Source organism: Lonchura striata, chromosome 12 (assembly GCF_050655825.1).
Source record: "Lonchura striata isolate lonStrDom1 chromosome 12, ASM5065582v1, whole genome shotgun sequence".
Taxonomy (NCBI): Eukaryota; Metazoa; Chordata; class Aves; order Passeriformes; family Estrildidae; genus Lonchura; species Lonchura striata.
Genome location: NC_140714.1, coordinates 7,087,416 through 7,108,386, shown reverse-complemented (window position 1 = coordinate 7,108,386; position 20,971 = coordinate 7,087,416). Strand labels below are relative to the sequence as shown.

Here is a 20,971-nt window from a genome sequence, read left to right as displayed (position 1 = left end):
GTGCTGGGAAAGGAGCTGAAGCTAATGGGAAGTACAAAGGCACAAATTAGGTGAGGAAGCAGTTCCAGGAGCCATCAGGGAATGCTGCCAAGGGACAGTGGTGCCTGGTGGTGATGCTGGGAGAGCTGGGAATTGGGCTGGGCTCCCTGGCTGGGAGAGGTGCCTTGTCCCAGCCCCAGGGCAGATGTTGTACAGATGTTGTGCACACTGTGTACAACGCTGCCTCTGCAAGCTGGGTCTGTGGTCCCTGCCACCCAGTGCTGCAGTGTGGTGTAGCCTTGGCTGTGGCTGAGTCCCTGTGCCTGTATTGGCCAGCCAGGCTTTAAAGACATTAAGTTCAGGGGCACTTTCCCTTCACAGAGTGCTTCCCATGTGTGCATGTCACTCAGCCATAATGTAAATCCCTGTGGTTATTAGAGAGAGTAAATCCTACTCAGTAATAACTTGGATCATGCTCTGTATGCATTTTATTACATTATGGGCCATTTTAAGCCCAGATGCTTTTGAACCCACCAAGCAAAAGAGGAAATGAGCAGCCATCAACTTTATTTTATAATGTTTACTTGTTACACAATAAATCCCATATAACCAGGCTGTAAAGTCTGCACAAAATCTGTTGTTTTCTGGAGGGAGCAGAAACAGTTATATTTATGCATTAACCTGAGTGTTTGCTGGGTTGTTGCACATTACCTGTTAGTAAAATGAGAATTTACTTGACCTATTAGAAAGCTCTCTTGTACCTCACTGTGGCTTTCCATGGTTTTGCCTGTGGTGATCATATGTGGTTGGTGCCAAAGCAGCTGATGAGACAAGAGGAGGGGGACACAGAGTGGGAGTGGCTTCTCTCTGGGCACTTGGGATGCTCTGGGCACTGTCACAATGTGGATCCTAGTAGAGGCTGCCACGGTTGTTTGTTTTTTATTTTTGCTGGAAGTCTAGGACTAGAAAAGCTCTCAAGCCCAAAAAGGAGCACGTCTCTGCTGCAGTGGCATATGTCACAGCGTGAGTCATTCAGGGATTATATGTACAAATGCAAACATGTCTGTCCAACTTGTGCTCCCGTGTCATTAAATGAAAAGGGCACAAAGGGGAAGCTGTGGAGGCTGCAGAGGAAGAGCCATGACTTCCAGGCTGTTCTACAGCCAGAGGGGAAAAGAGCTGCAGGTATGTCTGTGGTACATCCCAAATGAAGCCATGTACACCCAGTAATTACCCCAGGTACTCCTAAGGCTGTTTGCAGCACCTGTTGGTGTCTTTTGTTCCATGGAAGACATGTCACCAATGTGTCAATGTCCATGTGCTGGAAGCAATTTATACAATAAATTTTAAAAACCCTCAGGACCTAGTTAATGCTTACCTCAAACCTTTGACTAATGGCTAGAGGTGCTTGTGTAGGTTACTTGTGTAAGTACCTCTGTACTTCAAGGCTTTCCACTGAGTCCAAGAAGAGATGTTCTATATATGACTCTTTTCTGCCTGTTAACTCTTCCATGCATGCTGCCAGCCTCAGCATTAGCTTTCAACTTTGTGGCTGACCCATTAAATACTGGATGAAACAGCTTGCATTATATTTTCAATTTAATAAATAGGAAAGGCATTACACAGATTCTGTCTGGCTATCTAGAGGAACAGTGTTCTTTACTCCAACGAATGGCTATCTAATTCTCTCATATACAGTTGGGCTTTATTCTATTAAAATATAATGAGAAAAGACTATCATACCATTATTTGGTGAAGCTAAATGGGATTTTTAGAATACTCAATGGAAGATGAATGAAAAAGATAAAGGTTTTCTTCGAAGCAAAAGATAGAAAATTGTCTCCTTGAGATGAAAGTATTGTATAACCAAGTTATTATAAAATGATCTTTACTCACTAAAAATATCCCAATTTAATTTCCATAAATCTTTCCATTAAGAATCAAATCAAGTTGTTGGGTTTTTTTTAATTAAAAAAATGCTAAGCATTAAATGTGCTTCAAACAGAGGATGCTGTGGGGTTCTTGCCTGCTCTGGCATCAGATCTTTCCATCCAGCTGGTGGCATCAAGGGCTGCTCTTTGTGGGTGCTCTAAAAAAATGCCAGACAGAGGTTTACTCTGTAGATGGCCTCATGAACACCCCACAGCCCTGTGGGGAAGTCATGGAGCACATTGGTCTCCTCCAGGTGGGTAACAGTGACATATGTGGTTCTTCATGCCCAAACTTCAAGCTGCTCCCTCATCTCTGGGGTTTTCACTCCACACAGACCAAGGCTGGGCTGACACCGGAGCTTCTTAGCAGTGCTGCTGTTTATTTATTAGGTGGGGACACAAAAATCCCAGCAATCAGTGAACTGTGGCTTTAGGGTTTGTTTCTCAGCAGGAGCAGAATATATTTCAGCTTTCTTCCTGTGTAGTTGTTGAAGGAAAATGACTCCAGCTAGTTGTCACCCCCCCCCACCAGTACTGCGTTGGCTGCACTGCTATCCACCTCCAATTCATCAGCTAGTCAAGTTGATATAATTAGGAATCCCAAAGTCAATAATCTGATAATCTCCAGTGCACAAAGGCTTGTATGTAGGAGAAGTGATTCCAGGAAGTCTGCAGCTCAGATCCGTGCAGGAAAAATGCCAGATTTTAAAAAAGAAACAGGCAGAGACCCAGAGGAGAGAGTGCTTCCTAATCCTTCACTGGTGACATATTTTGGGCCATCAGTTCTGCAGTAAATGTTTCCCGTACAGTCATTTAGTGCCTTCAAACCTTCCCTTTACAGCCTTAATAATAATGTTCAATGAGTGGTCCTGCCCTATAAATAAATAATCTCAGTTTAACGAGGTGCTCTGCTGGGTGAGCGCCGCCGGCTGCGGGGGGACAATGTGCTCCCTCCTCGCTCCACACACGCTCCTGGCCACAGTGGGAAATGTGAGGCAATGGAACATTTGGCAAAGGTTTTGCAGTCTCTCTCTTATGGTGGTATGGAGAAAGGGAGGTCTCAGATCCAGAAACAATGCCAGAAAAATAGGTCTGCTTTTAAAACACTCCGAACATGTAAAATGACTAATCATAGTGCAGGAGTTTTGAATTATTTCAGGTTGCTCTTTCGAAGTGTCAGGAGTTCCCCTTGGCTTTCCAGTGCTAGGGCAGGAGTAGGGGACTGGGGGGACAACTTTGGGAAAGCATCCAGCAGGTTCATTCCCATTTTCCTTCCTTGGTGCCAAGAGAAGGCATTGGAGACCAAACCACATAGTGAGGTGCATCCCTCACAGCCTGTTTTTGACCACCACAGCTCCAGGCAAGACTAACACTTTCTTTTTAAGATCTTGGCCTCCTGGAGGACCCACCAAGGAGTCCTCAGGCAGAGTGGCTCCTCTCCTTTGCAGCAGGATAGTTTTGGGGTGCATCCCCAGCAGGGCTTCATCCTGTCAGCCAGCAAGTTGCCCCAGGCTTCTGCACAGGGCAGACGTGCTCCTGCAAAAAGCAAGTGGTTTGTATGGAAGTTTCATCAGTTTTAAATGACACTGTTGTCATCCTCTTCCTACTGGGATGTTTCAGCTGTAACATGCACCACGCAAGCCTTTTCACTCACTTTGTCAGGAATTCTTCTGCCTTCTTTTGGTGGGCAGAGTGAGCCTGTTGCTCAGCAGGCATTGAGAGGAATTGTCACAAAGCCAAACAGGGAGAAGGGATAGGAAATCATCCTATTTTTCCTTTCCACGGTGGGGATGAGTGATGTCCAGGGTCACATGCTGAGGCACTACCAACTGTTTCATTCACAGCTGGGACCTGGGCTCCCTCAGGGCATCACACACCCCAAGTTCCTGGCTGCTGGGTTGGGAAACAAAGGAACCAGCCTTGAGCCTGGATAAATGACAGCTCCTGAATCCTGAATTACAGGATTCACTTGCCATTGCATTGAAACCTGGCACTGGAAGAAGAGAGGTGGTCCCATAAATCATATGATGAACCTTTCCCTGCCCTGTGCTGCTATGAGAAGCAGTGTTGTGCTCTGCTGGGTATTACATTGCTATTTTTTCTCAAAGTGCTAAGGAACCAATTGGTCTTTAAAACATGCTTGTCTGATTTGACAGGGAAGGCTGGTTCATTGTTGCATAGTACCATAATAAATACAATTTCTGTTGGTTAATTTATATTGTGGCATTATACTTCTTTACAAAAATATACGTATAGTCCAGGGCAAAGGTGGAGGTCAAAGAGGAAATATCATCATAACAGGCTCGGGGATTGGTGTTAAATCACTTTACAGAAACTCATTGCCTTGTCAGCGTTGTGTCTGAGACAGAAGCATGAGGAAGAAGGATGATCTTCCAGCCAGGCTAGACTGGACATGTGAGATGTGCATTGCTTCAGTCTGTGCTGGGAAGCACAGATAATGGTCCTTCCTCTCCCTCCCTCCTTGTGGCCTCATTGGGTGGGTTGGTAACTGCTTCCACAGCACACACAGAATTCATGGGATGCTTGGTGTGTCATCCCACATGGAATGTGGACCACTGATCCAGGCTGGGGACAGGCATTTTCCATTTCCCTGCAAGGGTCTGGGCACATGTGAAAGCAGCAGCCTCCCCACTGTGTAACATTGGCAGGGCAATAGCTGCAGCTGCAGGAGGGGTGGGAGCACAGGAGAAAGCAAGGTTTGCCCTGCTCCCTCTCCTGTGGGCAGGAGTAGCCTGGCACAGGCAGGGCAGCAAGGATTTGTTGCCTCGCTGGCAGCACGTTTCTCCCATTCCTGCTGCAGGCAAGCACAGGACTGGCTGTCAGGCGTGAGCCTTGGCAGGCAGCAGCCATGGGATAACCACGGGGAGATTTATCTCATGCCAAGGGCAGAAGCAGGATGTGTGCACACTTGCAGATAGGCCTGGTGCTGAGTGTGGATTTATAGGCAAAGAGTAAATAGGAACATGGGGAAACACTTTCCCTTTCTCCATAAACTTTTCAATTTCAGAGAAGCCTGATTCAATAAAATTATCTCACAGATGGAGGTTTTATTGAGTCTGGCCCATAAAGCTCCCATTATGGGGTTTACAACTGCCTTTTACACAAATCCTGCTCTAATAAAATACAGTGGTGTTTACAGTATTCCTGAAATGGCCGCAGAATTACTGTGTGCACAAAAAACCAGCTAATAATTCTTGGCTTATTGCTCTGGGCACTCCTCTGACAACATAAAGCAGCACAACTTGGAGTGGGGGGGAAGGGGAAATGCAGAAGTAGGAGGAGAAGAATTATGCTGCTGCTTGGCCACGATACCCCAGGGAAATACTGTTGATTTACAGCCCTCACTCTGCATTCCCTCGATGGAAACTGTAAATAGGCTTCCTAAAGGTCCTCAGCATGCAGCTGTGGGGACTGGCTGGGCATTACTGGCAGCTGGGTGATCCCAGCCACCATCTGATCAGCCACAGCAGGGAGCCAGGCTTCAGCTGGCTGAGGCATTGCTGGAGTTTGGTAGAGTCTGCAGCATGGTCCTTTTTCTCTTCCCACCTGCCTTGTGGGTGCTGCCTGGTGCTTGGAGCAGAGTTTGTGCTGGGTAAGGCTGGGAGCTGGTGGTTCTGCCTGGAGGGGTTTGCTGGAAAGCTTCTGGTTAAGAGCTGGTTGTGGGGCTAAAGTAAAGGCTGGATGCTCTCAATAGGGGAGAGGAAAAACTGGGAATTCTGAAGGAGATACTTCCTGGGAAGGAATAGCCTGAGCTCTGTTTTTGGGCATGACTCTGTGCCCCGGTGCAAAAACGTGATGACATCCATTATGGTGATTTCTAATTCATGGTTAAGGGAGATGCATTTCAGTTGCACCTCTTTCCTCTGCTTGTCCCCTTGCTGACAGTGTTAGCTGAGAGGTGATGGCTCTTCCTTTATGGCAGGTCTCACACTGCAGGCTTTCAACTTCCCTCTTTATTTACCACTGTTAATCTTTGTGCCTATGTACCTGCAAAACATTTGCATTTGCAACTCTCTTAATCAGGCCAGAAAGCAGGTCAGTGTTCTCTCATGTTCTCCTTAATATATTGTCTTCTCCCTAATATATTTGTTTTCACAAATTGGCCTGAGGTGATTAATGCTGATTATCAGTGCTGTGCTAGATATAAGGGCAGAAACTTCTGGTGTGTACAGAGGAAGTGTCTCATTTAGGATGAATGAGCACTATTTAAGTTGCAATGAAAACATTTCTTTTGTGGCACATATTTAACAAGTCAATTCATAGTGAAGTTGAGCTTTCTTCTTTGCAGTGAGGTCAGCAAGAAGGATTGATCCAATCAAAGTTTTTATTAACTTTTCCTGTCATTAGGTACCTAAATACCTTTGCAAATCTATCCTCCGTGTAGGATATGCCCTGATCACTTTGGAAGTGAGTGGCAGCGTGGAAACTTGCATCAGTCTCCTGTTATTCCCTGTGCTCCATCATGCTCAGCACATCACTGCACCCAGGGAGGTTCTCCCTGCCCCAGTGCCCAGGTGTCACCCTTATAATCTGTCACTCTCTGGGGAGAAGGTGAACATGCAAAGCTGAATTCCAAGGAGGCTGGTGAAACTTGGGGCTTTGTTTATGCTGCAAATTGGGAGAACAAAGATTAATGGCATGTTTTACAAAACCTTGTGCAGCAAGAAAAGATCTAGTTTTTCTATTTATTATATTTTCAGTTTGTTATTTTGCCATTACATCTGCTTGTTGCATAATTTTTCAGTGTCCAAAAACATGGTTTCTTTCCCAGATACGAACACTTCATTTCTTCTGGGTTGCTGATTTTAGCTTATTTAATTGTGGCTGGGATTGGGCATTTGCTTGGCATTTGCCTGATCTGCCCTTCTGTAGATCTGACATAACTCTGTTAAAACTAATGGAGTACTTCAAGGCTATAGTGCTGCAATCAACGAAATCTAACCTGTCCTTTAATTTACATTACAACTGCATAAATAAACTGTCCCCACTTCTACTTAGGATCTTCCAAGGAAGCCTACATCAGCAATGTTTGAAGATACTTATGCCTGCTTCCAATTCCTTTCTTTGAACCCTTGATATAAAAGCTGATGTGTCTCTGCCCTGCATACTCCCTCCTTCATTATTTTTCTCCTGGAAGATTACAATGTGTTATAGGTTTGCATCAGAACCACACAAGCTCTTTTTTCTTTTCCAGTTTGCCTGATTCCAGGCAAAGTCTGGAATTCTTTTCTGCTTTGCAGTCAGTTTACTTCACCTCTATGTCCACTTTAGATTATGGTAGTAATTTAGGAAGAGTAATTGAAACAAACGCTGTGGTTTTTTTCTAAGTCGTACATGAAGTGGGAGAGGGGCAGCTCAAGTCTGTGTTTTGCCACAAAATGTGATGGTGGCTGTGTGAACTGTCTGGGTCTGCTATTGCTACTTCTGGTTGCACCTTTTAAATATTCCTGCCATGTTTGGTTTGGGTTAAAAATGACTCATTATGTTCAGTCAATATCCATCCTTCTCTTCTTGTCCAATCTCACCTGTCAGTGGGGCGGTTTAAATAACTGCTTGGGTTGTGAATCCCAAATAGGGTTCAAGACAGGAGGGGAGATGTGAGATGGACAAATGGGGATGTGTCTGTCTGTCTGTGGCAACAGAGCTTCATGTGTCACGGTTCTTTGCTTTTGGGAAGGGTGCAGGAATAATGTATGACCATGCTTTAAATGCGAGGAGTGATGGATAACCTGACCCGAGGGGGGGCCGGTGCTGCAGCTAGAGCTACATGGATCTGCTCGTGGTGGTCGCTGAAACGAAATAAAATCCAAATCTTGTTTGTTTTTGACAGCTTTTTGCAATCTTTGCATTTGCAACATGCGGCGGGTACTCTGGAGAGCTGCGCCTCAGTGTGGACTGTGCAAACAAGTCCGAGAGTGACCTCAGCATTGACATAGCCTTTGCCTACCCCTTCAGGTGAGCGGCCCGCGCGCGCTTCGTCCCGCGGCTGCCCGGTGCGCCGGGGCCCCTCCACCATTACCTTAACCTGGAAATTCAAGAGGTTTCCCATCCATTGCACTGGCAATCTGAAATAGCTGCTCCAAGGGAACGGGAAGCAAAACGCCAAAATGAGCTGGAATCATAATTTTGAAATGCTTTTGGGAAATTGTATTAATTGCCTGTTTGCATCTCTGGTGATTTAGGAAAATAGTTTTTGTAGGGTTTTTAGATTTTTTAAGTCCATCTGAAAGCTGTAGTGTAGTTATACATATATATATATCATGTTCATGCCATTTATGATCCTGCTTCAAAAGAGCATCCACAGGCTTTTTTTCAGCTATGTCAAGTCCACTGCAGAAACCGTTCACTTTTGTATAAGTGACTTCTTCAAGGAATTGAGATGATTAAGAAAAGAATGCATAATTTAATCTCAAGTCTAGTACACTATGACTCTAAAATAATTTTTCTTCCTTGGGAAATCACATGTTGTTTTGCTTATGATTGCTAAGCACAAACCAGTCTTGAAAGCATCTATTTCTTTAACATGTTCTAAGATACAGCAACTTCTAAACAGTGGGAACTGAATTTGATTCCTTGAAATGTTGTTCTTGCTTGACATATATTTATTACTGTAAAAAGTCACATTTCCTGGTATTACAAATGTTTGGTTTTTGGCTTGAATATGTCCACATTTTCTTTCATTTCTGCTTAGTATGCATAGGAGAGATCCTGAAAATTGACTTATGTGAGTTTGTAATTTGATTCACTTCCAAATAGGTCATTTTTCCAACATTCATTACAAATACACCCTGTAGTGAAGTGCTTTTAGTTTGCATGATTATAAAATAGTATTTTATTTTAGAAGTTAATAAAACAGAGCGAAGTAGCCTTCAAGTGTCTCCTGGTGTTTCACCAGGCACACTGACCATTGTTTCTAAAAGGAAGTGGCTGGATCTCCAACTTCCCACAGTGTTACTTATTAGAAAGATGGAAGTAATTGATGGGTAATGTAACATTCCAGCATGTTGCAGAGATGATGCAAAACAGGTTTTATTTGCAGGAGGGATCCAGCTGAGGCTGTAGCTGGCCCTTGAACTCAGCATGCACAGATGGGATGGATGACACGTACAGTGGGGTGGTTGGCTACGTGGTACAAATACACCTGAAATGTGCAGGTGAGGAGGGAGATGACACTTAGCTGCTGTTTTAGGAGAAGCATGGATATACTCAGATTTAGTGCAATTTGGGATTTTGTTTGCAAACATGAGGCACATGCAAAAAGTGTCCAGAGATATGCTGATTACATGAGGCAGCAGATGTATGCCTGGAAAATCTGCTGCTTTTGAACCTGGTGTCATCTCAGGGTTTTATGTTAATATTCCTGTGACTTTCTCATGTGTTTGCTATATTTTGCTTTTCTCCATTGCTCCTTCCACAGAATGGAGATGGGGTGCTCTAAAAACAGAGGTGAGATTTGTTGGGGAAGGTAACATCTCAGAGCAGTGAATAAGCTTGGAAAAAGCAGCTCAGAAAAGTTCAGTCTCTAATCAAGACTGTGCTCCTCGGGCTGAGGCTGATCTCCCTGCATGGGCTTGTAGGCATTGTTAGGTAGAATGAATTTCCCACTAGTTGTCTTGCATTCAGGTCCATCTTCCCATGGCATTTTCCTTTCAAATGCCTTCACAGTCCTGATTATTGGCTGTCAGCCGGGGGAGGTGTAGGTGGAAGGAGAGAAGCTGCTGAGCATCTGACACCCTGCTGCTGTTGGGGCTGTCAGCAGTGACACTGAAGCAGTCAAAATACCTGAGTGCTGCTTTTTTATGAGCTGCACCTTCCAGCATGACTTGAAACAAAGAGAGTCGTGCTACCAGCTGCTTTCATTTCTGTTGCTGGGAATTTGAGGCTTTATTTTCTTCTCCCAAAAGATGAACTGCTAGACCTTGGCTAGTGGATGACAAGTGTCAAGAGCTTTCAGCTGGTAAACAAAGTGGTAAGGCTGATCAGGACAGCTTGGAAAAGCAGGAAGGCTTGGATGTTTTGGAAATGAGATTGAAGGAACCTGAAAATGTTCCTATTAAAGCAAGATCAGAATGGGGAGAGAGTTTTCCAGACTGAAAGGATGGGCATTGCACTTGTGACCCCATGCTTCTGAGGCCAATCACCTGAGCTAAAGAAAAGGAGGATGCAGGAAAACAAAACCAGTGCTGGTGGGGTGTGGGTGTGATTCCTGTGGCCCCAGACCAGTATTGAATGCACAGAAGCAGCACTGCACTCCACAGCTGGTAGCTCCAGATGGTCCCAAAACAAAGAAGCATCTTCACACCTGCTTATTGAGATTTTTCTCAGCCCCAACCTACAAATTGCAAAAGTCTCCAGCGAGAAATAAAAATGAGCCCAAGAGAAATAATTAGTACAATTAGACGGGAAGTTTTGAAACATGTCTTTAAACTAATGTTAATTCTTTCTTGATTTTTTTAAAAGTTATGGCTACATGGAAGTTATGTTTGGCTCCCGTGTTGCCTTGCTGCTGTTGCAACTCTAGTAGCAGGAACTTGTGGAGCACCAAAAGGAAAATCCAAAGAAATCTTTCTCACAAGGTGGCTGCTTCTCATTTCTGCTGGCATCACTTTCTTCGTTAGTTCTGGACCTGGATTAATTTGTCCTTTGAAAAGGGGGAAGTGAGGAAAAGCATAGAAGTGTACTAATCACTGGCCATTACCAGAGTGATCTGGTGCAGAGGTGCTTTTGCACTGCTGGGAGAAAGCAAAAGCTTTCATGTGCTGGTGCCTGTGCAGGGTGGTTGTGTCAGGAGCAGGAGGAGGCTGAGCCATCCCCATCTGAGCTGCTGCTCTGAGCTTTTCTACTGGGGTGCACTAACCACTAAAGAGTGCCCCCAGTATTGACATAATTGACCCCAAATCTGGCTCCACCATCTCTCCTAGAACAGCAGATGAGATGGATGCTTTTCTATCCACAATTACACTGATTCCTTTAAGCTTCCTGCAGCCCACGTCCATGACTGTGTAGTCACCCTGCAGTGTGGAAATTACCCTGAAGTCTAAACCCTAATGTCCTCCAACAGCATCTCCTGGAGCTCTGCCACACTCTTCTACAGATCTTGCCAGACTCTTCCATGCCTAATCTGATATTTATAAAGATATTTTAAATATTCACCTGAGGTTTTTTTTCTCTCATTTCGGCCTAATTCTAGTTGTATCACAAAACATTTCTTCCTTCCTCGTGTTTTAAAGCACAAATCAGCTGTTCTTCTGGATACCTGTATATGCATTTTGGAAGTTTTTACAAGTTCAAATGGAATCAATTTCTCTGGCCCTACAGTAGCTGTTTTGCTCTAGCATTAGGATCTGTGCTTGACACAAATATGCTTGTTGCATATTTGGCACACATTGGGATGTTCATTAGCTTGACCCTCACCCAGGCAATGATTCTTTGAGGGGTGGAAAAAAATTCAGCATCTTGGGATTATTTGTTGCTCTCACAGTCCATCACCCTTTCAGAATGGATTTGTCACTTATCCAAGTGCCCTGAAGCAATATGTTTTGTCTGTAATAAGAGTCCTAGTGAAGGTCCTATTTGTTTATTATTTTCTGTGATCCCAGAAACATTTTTATCATGTACTTGGTTTTTCCTTGGGCTTACTTTGATAATAAGTGATTGAATAGTACACCTACTGGATATATATTCCTTACTGGTATTCACTATTTTAAGATACTTTTTCACCAGTCCTCCTAAAAGGAAGTATTTTTGTTTGCTTAACTTAAATCTGTACTGAAGCTTTTTTGCTAGTTCATTATTCATATCACAGACTTGATGTTTTACTTGCAGCTGGCATAGTTGCACTGAAACATTTGGGCTTCTTCAACTGGTGATTTAAATGAACCTTTGCATCTCAGGCGTGCTCTTATGAAGGTGTGCTAGGAGAGGTACCCTGAGCTGAGGCCATCACCTGCTCTCTGTGGTTCTGCCCTGGCCAAGGGAGGAATGCTGTGCCAGAGCCTGGCTGGGGGTGATGCTGTGGGGTCTGTGGCTCATGGGGGTCCCAGGAGCAGAGCTCTTCTGCTGGATGGGCCTGCAGGGCAATGAGAAGGGAGAACCATCTCAATACAGGCACCTAAGTTAAGTCTTGAGGCAGACCCTGGACTAAAATCTCTTTGCCTGTAGCTTTTGGAGATGCTTTAACCCGAGCCTACTCCTTGGGGAGTATATCCCCAAGTTTAATGCTGCATGGGAGTTAATTTGGAGCATCTCTTGTCTTTTCTCAGGGCATTCATCCTGAAAACTACTTGAAAAATATTGACCTGGAGGATGACATTGTTAAATTTTAAACACTCTCACCTAAGTCAGTGGTTAGGTGAAGTGTGTGCAGAGGTGTTAGGAGCACTGAGCCACAGTTACCAGAAGGACAGAGTAGGATTTCCTGGTGGTGCTAATGTGAGACCCTGATGAAAAAATGTCTTTGCACATCTTCGTATCACAGCAGTGAGCAAAACAAATGTTTTCCATTTTATTCTAAATCACCTATTAGTGTCTTTTCAGTGTGCTAGTAAAGCTGTCTCTTCAAGTGGTTCTTCCTTCTGAAGGAAAAGGAAATTGTGTTTTATGGGAGCTTTTCATTCACTTTAAGCATCTCATTTGAATAAAGACATTCCCATTGAGCACCCTTGAAAGTGTTCACCTCATCTGCATGCAATGAGCAGTCTAGTCTTCCATTTGAAATATGACAGCCAGATCTAAATTGCCTACTTAGAAGCTACAAATTATAATTAAGGAGGAAACATCTAACTTTTTGAGCTTTGCATCTATCTTTCTTTGGAAAAGGCCTCTGCTAATGTTAGTACATTTCTGTGCCAGTTTGTAGTATCCTTCTATTTTTTTTCATCCATTTGTAAATCTTGCTTCAGAATTCAGTGAAAAACATTCTGGCTGAAAGATTATGGATGTCTGTAATGGCTGGGAGACTGAGAGCTGCTGATAAATAGAAAATCTTTCAACTAAGTAGTTGCCTGCAGTGCTGACTTTCAGGTAGCTGTGGTGGGCTCTGCTCCCAGACTTTTTGGGAGGTTTGGGATAGGAAAGAATAAAGTCACAGAGTCAGCTGAACTCCTTCAGGTTTGTGTTTTATTTTGGATGTCTTCACCTCACAGAAGATGCCCCTTCTGCAAAACCAAATTGTGGTCTCCTAAAGCTCCTGTGCATAGACAGGAGCAAAGCAAGCCAGCAGGAGCTGTGCACTGGCTTCAGGTGTAACCTGTGCCAAAATGTAGATGCCCCAGTTGCCAGGAGGGTTTGGCAGAGCTCCTGGGAAAGTGAGAGGTGCTGGTTAAACTCTGCAAGACCCATTCCAGCTTAATGAAGGGATAAATCTCCATCATGGAACTTCTTAGAACGAAACTTGGTGCTTCTGAGAAGCAGATTTTTGCACAAGTTGCAGGGACGACTGGATGGAGTTCAGAAGACCACGAGCTGTGCCACAGTGGTCCCTTCTGGATCTGCAATAGGCTGGTCTGGGAAAGCTGCATTAGCTTAGGTCCTTTTCTTGCCAAACTGTGACTGCCTCATCTAGCACTACAGATCTGGGGTTAACAGCTGAACTAATGAGGAAAAATGTTCAGTAATACATCAGCTAAGCTGGAGATTTTCACCAATATCCCTGTTATATAAACTGGCTGTGTAGGATGGGCACTGAGGGCTCAGTCATGGCTTTAATTATTGTCCACAACTATTTCAAACTCTGATCTCAGCAGTGCTTTTTATACCTAATTTTGACCTCTTAATGAATAATTTGCCTAACTAGAACTTCTGCTGTTAGTGGAAAGAGGAAATTGTGTGAATGAGGAAGATAATAATGTTGCATCCTGCTGGATAAAATTTAGCAAATCTTCAGGTTACAAATATCTATGATTTTGACACCTTCATAAAGTATCTTCCTATTTAATATGACTTCATGATGCAAACTGAAGCATTAAGATATATTTGTAGCTAGGAAATAGACCTTTTTTCTCAGTTGTGATTTTTACATTCTGGTAATTTATAGGACTATCCAGAAAATTGCAGCTCAATTTTTCAAAATCATTTATCTTTCTTTTTTTCCCCCCCGATGGAAAGCCAGTTAAAAGATTTTTTGCCATTCTGACGTGAATGCAAGACCTTTGTGAGCTATTTAAAGTATGGCCCCAGCATTTCCCTGTCAGTGAAGGCAACAGAGACCTTGGTCAAGTCTCTGTCCTGAAGCAAGTCTGGAAGCAACCTGAACAAGGAGCTTAGAAAGCCAATCTGAACACTGATCAATGGTTTAGTTAGAGCTGTTTGCTCTTAGATTGTCTCCTGAGCTGTGGAAAAGGTGATCCAGGTCTGCAAAATGAGTACTTTTCTCTTCAGCTTTGAATGAACATAGTTTGTAATAGGAAAGAATATTTCACATTTTTATAGCTGGCTCTAGTAATTAGAGTGCATTCCATAGTTCAGAGCCCTGATGTGATTTTTGCTTGCTTGTGCATGGCTACAGACTACTGAAGTAAATGAAAACTGCAAATCAGTGTTCTTCAATTTCTACAAGTCTTCAAGGACCACACTGACTGTGAAAATGCTGTCTTTAGATAAAGAGAACAGTGGAATGGGAGAAAATGGGCTTTTTTACTTGGACAGCTGTGGTCTGCAGTAGCAGCTGTCCATGAGTACAATGTACAGTGTAATTCCTATTGGCAGAGTTTGATTGAACTACTGCTGGTTCGATTAAAACAGATAAAAATATGGATGACTTTGTGACTTTCCTAGTTTTGAGGGCTTCCTCCTGACCCCAGTTACAGTCTTCAACAGCCACTTTGTAGAAATCTTCAAGATTGGCAAAGAATGGTCATTACTGCCAGTTTGCACTTTTGGAACTGTGAATAAAGGCAAGTCCCCTTTTCTCACAAGTGAGGGACCAGAGATGCTTCGAATCACCTGTGTCTGCATGAGATCTATAGAAAACCACCAGAAATCTGATAAAACCACATCTTCAGCTTCTCTTTGAGGCTGACCCTGTGCACGTGTCCTCATCATGGCTGTGTTGTAGAAGCAAGAGACCACCCACCACCCCCACAATTTCATGGCTTGGCTTCTGGCTCAAGCTATTTTGCAAACAGCCAAGAAGCTGCAGCCCAAGGGTGGCAAAGCCTCTGCTCATTCCTGCTGCTGCTGTGTTGGGCTATCAGCAGGGACTCACTGCTTGAGGAGGTCAGAGGAGGAAGATTTGTAAAACCATGAAGTCTCCAGTTAACTGCAAGGACAATTGTTAACCAAGGACAGGCTGATGGGTCCAGGCAGTATTTCTGTGATGGGGCTTCAGCTCTGCAGACACTCTCCAGATATTGAGGTCATCTCAGTTGCTGCTGTCATCAGTGTTCTGCTTCTCCTCTGTAGCTTTTAATCCCTTAAAACTCGAAACAAACACAACTGGTTGAACTGGGGTCATAGAGAAGGCTTGTCTTGGTTCACAGCTTTTCAGACTGCTCAGTTCTTGTCTTGTCCATGTACAAACTTTGCAAGAACACAGAGCTCATGGGCACACAGCTGGAGGGGGAAGGAAAGTGGTAGGAAATTTCTAGAGATGGTGTCTGCTGCAGATAAGAGAGAACACTTTCTTAAAACTTTGTAAATTGTAGAGCTTTTCTTTTGGCACTCAAAAGTTGAATTTTTCCTGAATTTGGATGGTCCAAACTGGCTGGTTTTTCTTCATAGAGGCTATATTTTATGCTTAACACTGTTCTAGTGCCAGAAAAATTATTCATTAATTCTTTAGGCCAAATTTGTTCTTTAAGTGGAAGTTGATTTTGGATTTGTTGCAGCTTTTTCACCATTTGAATTTTTAATTTATATTCATGAATAGTCTCTGCAGTATAGTGCAGTGATGGTGTTTTATCTGTGCCTGCCACAAAGGCTTTTCCTAAAAGTCAGACTTTAGGCAACTTCCCTTGTAAATTTATTTTTTGCACATTTTCATACTGTCAGTACAGAAGCAACCAAAGCAGCAAACCCTTTGGCTTTGCTTTGTTTGATATTTGATCCCATACCCTGCATGGCACATGGTGACCCAGCTGGGGGACAGTCAAACATGTGCCTCTCCCCTTTTCTCTGCTCCAAAATGTGCATTTGCACATTTTGCAGGGGCCCTGAAGATTTCTCCAGGACTGCAGGGGATGAGATGCATGGGATGTATTTGGTCTCGTCGCACACCTGGATTCTATGTTAATTTATTTTCCAGGAGGTAAATGCAATAATTTTCATTCAGTAGACTCTGGAGAGAATGTGCATCCAAGCCCATGCAGCACAGCTCCACTCAGTGCCTGTCCTCTCAGGATTCACAGCTCCTGGGCTGTTCAAGGTGTGAAGGTGCTGGCAGTCTGTCTGCAGGTCCATCACAGCCCCACAAGTGTGCTTGGCTCTTGCCCAGTGCACTGCTCAGCTTGTGCTGCAGCCCACCAGCTCCCTGTGGAAAGGATTTGTCATATCCTCCCAAATGTACACACTGTGACTGGGAATTTCACTGGAGTCATCCCATAAAACTCTACAGAGAACCTAACTTGATTGCTTTAGGTACATTAGGACAATATACTTGAGAAAAATTACAGTTAAATACAAAGTAATATTGAAGTACAACACAAAGGAGTAAATGTTGCTGCATCATCTGCGACTGCTCTTGTATTTCTGCCAGTTGGTCTGGGGGGAGAAATTGCTGCTTGCAGGGTTGATGAAAATGTGTGTGAACACTGCTTGTCACAGGGTGAAGCATTTGTGCTGTCAGGTGGTTCTGGCTGAACACCAGGTGATGCCAAATAATTTGGAATACATTTGCATGGAGCTCATAGCCCATTTGATGGAGGAAGGGAAGGTGAACTGGAGGTGGTGAGAGCAGCTGCAGGATGTGCTGGGCTGCAGGAATGGCAGAGCAGCAGTCCCACACTGCTCCATGCAGGAACACTCACCAGGGATTTGATACATCCACTCCTCAGAAATGGTCTTATTATATTCAGTGACTTTTTAAGACCTTTTCTTTACTTCTACTGCTCGTGTTTCATCTGTAGATGTTTAGATTTCTGTAGATCTTTCTCCAAATGGAAGCTTTTGTTTGGCTCTGTGAGGAGCTTCTTAGTTTGGAACCTGTTTCCTGTGTCTGTCCAGAGGAAAGGGCAGCAGGAGGGATATGAGAACCATGGGTTCAGCCAGAATATCATGAGGAGACCAGGAAACACTGGATAGTTATTTATGTGGTGATGTAAATGTATGCCAGTGGCATTTCCAGGTCCTATAATTTGCCTCAATCATGGAACAAGATGACTTTAAAAAAGCATAATTAAGGGTTACCTTCCTTCAGAGATAGCAGCAAAGTTTCCTAGAGACTAGAAAGAAGTTTGTCCCAAGAAAATAGCTCAGTGAAGGGAAATCAAAGTATATTGCCACTAGTCTGCACCACAAAGAAGTGCCCAATCTGAGAAGGTATCTGGGCTGTAAAGACTGGGGGAGCATGTCTTTGAGCACTGTGCTCTGCTTGCACAGCATGTGTTCCTGAGAAGAGCTGTGAAATTCTCTTGGGAGATAAATCTGGGTCTTGGATAAGGCTTGGAAATGGGGTTGGGATCACCCACTCAGCTCTGCGAGCACTCCCAGCAGCGGGTGTTCTATAAAGAGCCGTTTTTGTTGGCTTTTTGGTGCTACGATGGAGTAGTAGGGTTTGCACTCCTGCTACACTCTGGGGAGGCTCGTTCCCACGGCTGGCACCACTCCAGATGTTTCTTCCCCCAGGAGTGTTGTGCAGGCTGTTTCCCAAGAGCTTTGTGCACACAGTCACTGGGAGCAGGTCCTGCAGGGGGATCTCACGCTGAGGATGTGACACCACTGCCTTCTCCTCACCACCAGTGCTGTCCCTGTTCCAGTGCCTTCAGAACCCAGCCTCAAAGAGGTGTGTAGCTTCTCTTCCTGGAGGCCTGAGCAGCTCAGGGGCTCTCAGACTCACTGTCTGAACAGGAGAAATTAAAGTGGGGTAGAGGGATGGAGCAGAGAGACCCATGGGATGCCCAGCTCTGGGTAGGGGTCGTGGTGAACCTGCTCTGCCTGCCTGTGCTGGGGGAATTGCCCCTGTCCCACAGTGTGTGACAGCTGTGCCTGGCAGTTTGTCCTGATAAACCAGTACTATAGGAAAATCACAGAATCACAGAATAGTGAGGTTGGAAGAGACCTCTAAGATCATCAAGTCCAACCTATGCCCTAGCACAACTAGACTATAGCACCAAGTGCCAAGTCCAATCTTTTTTTAAACATATCCAGAGATGGTGATTCCACCACCTCCCTAGGAAGACAATTCCAGTATTTTATTATTCTTTCAGTGAATTTTTTTTTCCTAATTTCCAACCTAAACCTTCCCTGACGTAGCTTGAGGCTGTGTCCTCTTGTTCTGCCAGTTGCTGCCTGGTGGAAGAGACTGACACCCACCTGTCTGCAACCTCCCTTCAGGAGTTGTAGAGAGCAATGAGGTCACCTCTAAGCTTCCTCTTCTCCAGGCTAAACAACCCCAACTCCCTCAAATGTTCCTCACAGGGTTTGTGTTCCAAGCCCCTCACCAGCCTTGGTGCCTCCTCTGGATGCACTCAAGCATCTCAACATCCTTCCTGAACTGGGGGGCCCAGAACTGGACACAGCACTCAAGGTGTGGCCTCACTAGCACCAAGTATAGGGGAAGAATAACCTCCCTACTCCTGCTGGCCAAACATCTGCAGCACAGCTGTGTGCTAGAGAAGGCTGGGAACCTGGCAAGCTAGGAAATTTAAAGTATTAGGAGGGAAATATTTTTTCTTATTTGGACTGAACATAAAACAGAAAAGAGTGTAGGTTGCTACAGCTTTCCTGGTTAGCTTCCCAGCAGCACCTTCTGGGTTGTTTGGTTTTTTTTGGTCATGCTGCTCTGGACATGGATTTGGATGGGTATAAGTTACTAAAGTCAGCTGTGACAAAGGGGAGATCTTTAGGATGTTCAAATGTCCAGGATAGGAGCTAAGAATAAATACTTGCAAGATGATATATGTATTTGTGTGAAATGCCTGGTGGTGTTGAATAATTCTAGAGTGATGTGGGCTTTGGAATTCATTTTTTGGTAATAAATGGAGAGGTTTTATTGAGCAGACAGAAGTTCAAAGTGAAGTATTTTCAAATACTCTTTGATCAGCCAACTCTATTCCTTCTTTCTCTAGAAAGGAAAGAAACAAAAGACCAGACTTGGATTGCTGAGTCAGAGAATTTTAATTTTGATCTCTGATAAAAATGAACAGATTTTTTTTAGGGGCAGGTGTGTGGTGGAAATGAATGTGCTGCTCTTTAGGGGAGGAGGGTACTGAAGGCACCTTTGGGTGCTGGGAAGTCTGGAAGGATGTTGTTTTTTGGGGCAGCTGGTAGAGTGAGGTGTGGAAAACTACTGGGATAGTTAGAAAGGATGGATAAACATCTCAGTTTTGAAAGGCTGTGGTGTGTGCAGGCAGCACTGAGATGTTTGTCATGGCAGATGGGCAATGTAAAGGTAAGGAATGGGAATACTTGAGTAAGCATAATTTCTTCATCTTGGGAAAAGAGCTGTTGGAGAGCAGTTTGGGGTGAGAAACAGTCTTGTCATTGTTAGCAAAAGGGTAAAAACCTCTGATTTTACCAGAATAGCACAAGGTGCAAAGGAGCCAGGGAGCAGTCACCTCCATGGTAGCTGCTGTCCTGCTGAGGGGCAAACCCCATCTCATGTCCAGAGCTTGAATAACATCTCAGCTATTTGACTTTGAAGGGCTGGAGAGAACTTCAGCGTTAATGGCTTCAAGGTGTTCAAATGTGGCATTAACAGGCTCTCTGCCTGAGACCAACTTCAGCAGCTCCTGGGTGGAAAGATTGAGATGCTATGGGAATTGCTGGGTGATGGTTTTGATGCTGCAGGGTTCCCCACTCAGAAGTTTGTCCCTGCAGAGCAGATCTGGGGGGAGGAGGAGATGCAGAGCTCAGTCCATCCATCCTCCTGAAGCCTGGAAGAAGTCTGTTCCTTGCTGTGTGAGCAGCCTTGCAGACAGCCAGGATTTTAACACCAAACATCCAGGAATGCCCAGCACTTGGGAAAGTGTTCTTTGCAGTGAGAAATGCAGGCTGGAAATAGTGTTGGAAGAGTCAGTGGACCCCAGTTACCATAAAGAAAAAACTTTTCATTTGCAGGCAGACTTCTGTTTTGACCTGACTATCAGAGATAACTTTCAAAGTGTTTTTCTTAATGTAGGTAATATCTCCTGAGAAGTTTTACAGGAATGATGAGCTCTGTTGTGTGAGGAATGGCTCCCATTTATTTGTATTCTTCCAGTAAACCTACAAAAAATCCATATTTGGCATGTGAAAAAGGTACATTTGCCCAGGGACTGGCTGGCTGGAGGCACCAGTGTCAAAGCATACCAGCATAATCCTCTGAAATGAGGGAACTCCAGTATTTTCAGGGCTAACTAAAAGAAATGCCTTCACTCGGTGTCCCAGAGAAAGGAAGATGTAAACCTTTGTCACGTTTTTGTGCCTCAACAGAGCAGTTTGACTTGCTGAGGGGCTCTGTGCATGTCAGCATTTCACTACTGTATTTTGAAATTTAATTTTCCCCTCATTTTGGAGATTATCAGCCAAGATACACATTTCCCAAGAAACCCCTCCACAAGCACTACTGCAATAACTCATTTCTAGCAATGTATTTCTCTCAGGGATTTGCAGACAGTAAAGACAATTGACAGTGTCAGTACCAGAAACAAGTTGGGGGAAATACAGCCCAATGAAAAGATAATGGATCTCTGGGTTTTTTGCAAGCACTCGTGTGGGTGTTGCAGATTTTATTCCAGCATGTTGTAGACAAGTTGGAGGGTGGATTACAAGATGCTATTTTCAGAAAATAGGACAACCTGCCAAAACAGAGCACTTTTTTTTTTGCCTGTTTTTCACTAGATCCTACTAAAGGAATTGAGAAACACTAACCCCCATTGAGAATTTTTGGAGGCAGAATTTTATCA

The 20,971-nt window shown here is 44.1% G+C and overlaps 1 protein-coding gene across 2 annotated transcripts in view; it reads left to right on the top strand.

Moving 5' to 3' along the window:
* SYNPR (synaptoporin) overlaps positions 1 to 20,971 on the top strand; it is a 101,500-nt gene that overhangs the window by 65,980 nt on the left and 14,549 nt on the right. For both annotated transcript variants that reach the window (XM_021537249.3, XM_085590340.1), the window contains one exon: positions 7,762 to 7,886. In XM_021537249.3, the coding sequence (XP_021392924.2) occupies positions 7,762 to 7,886 (125 nt within the window). The remainder of the gene's footprint in view (positions 1 to 7,761; positions 7,887 to 20,971) is intronic.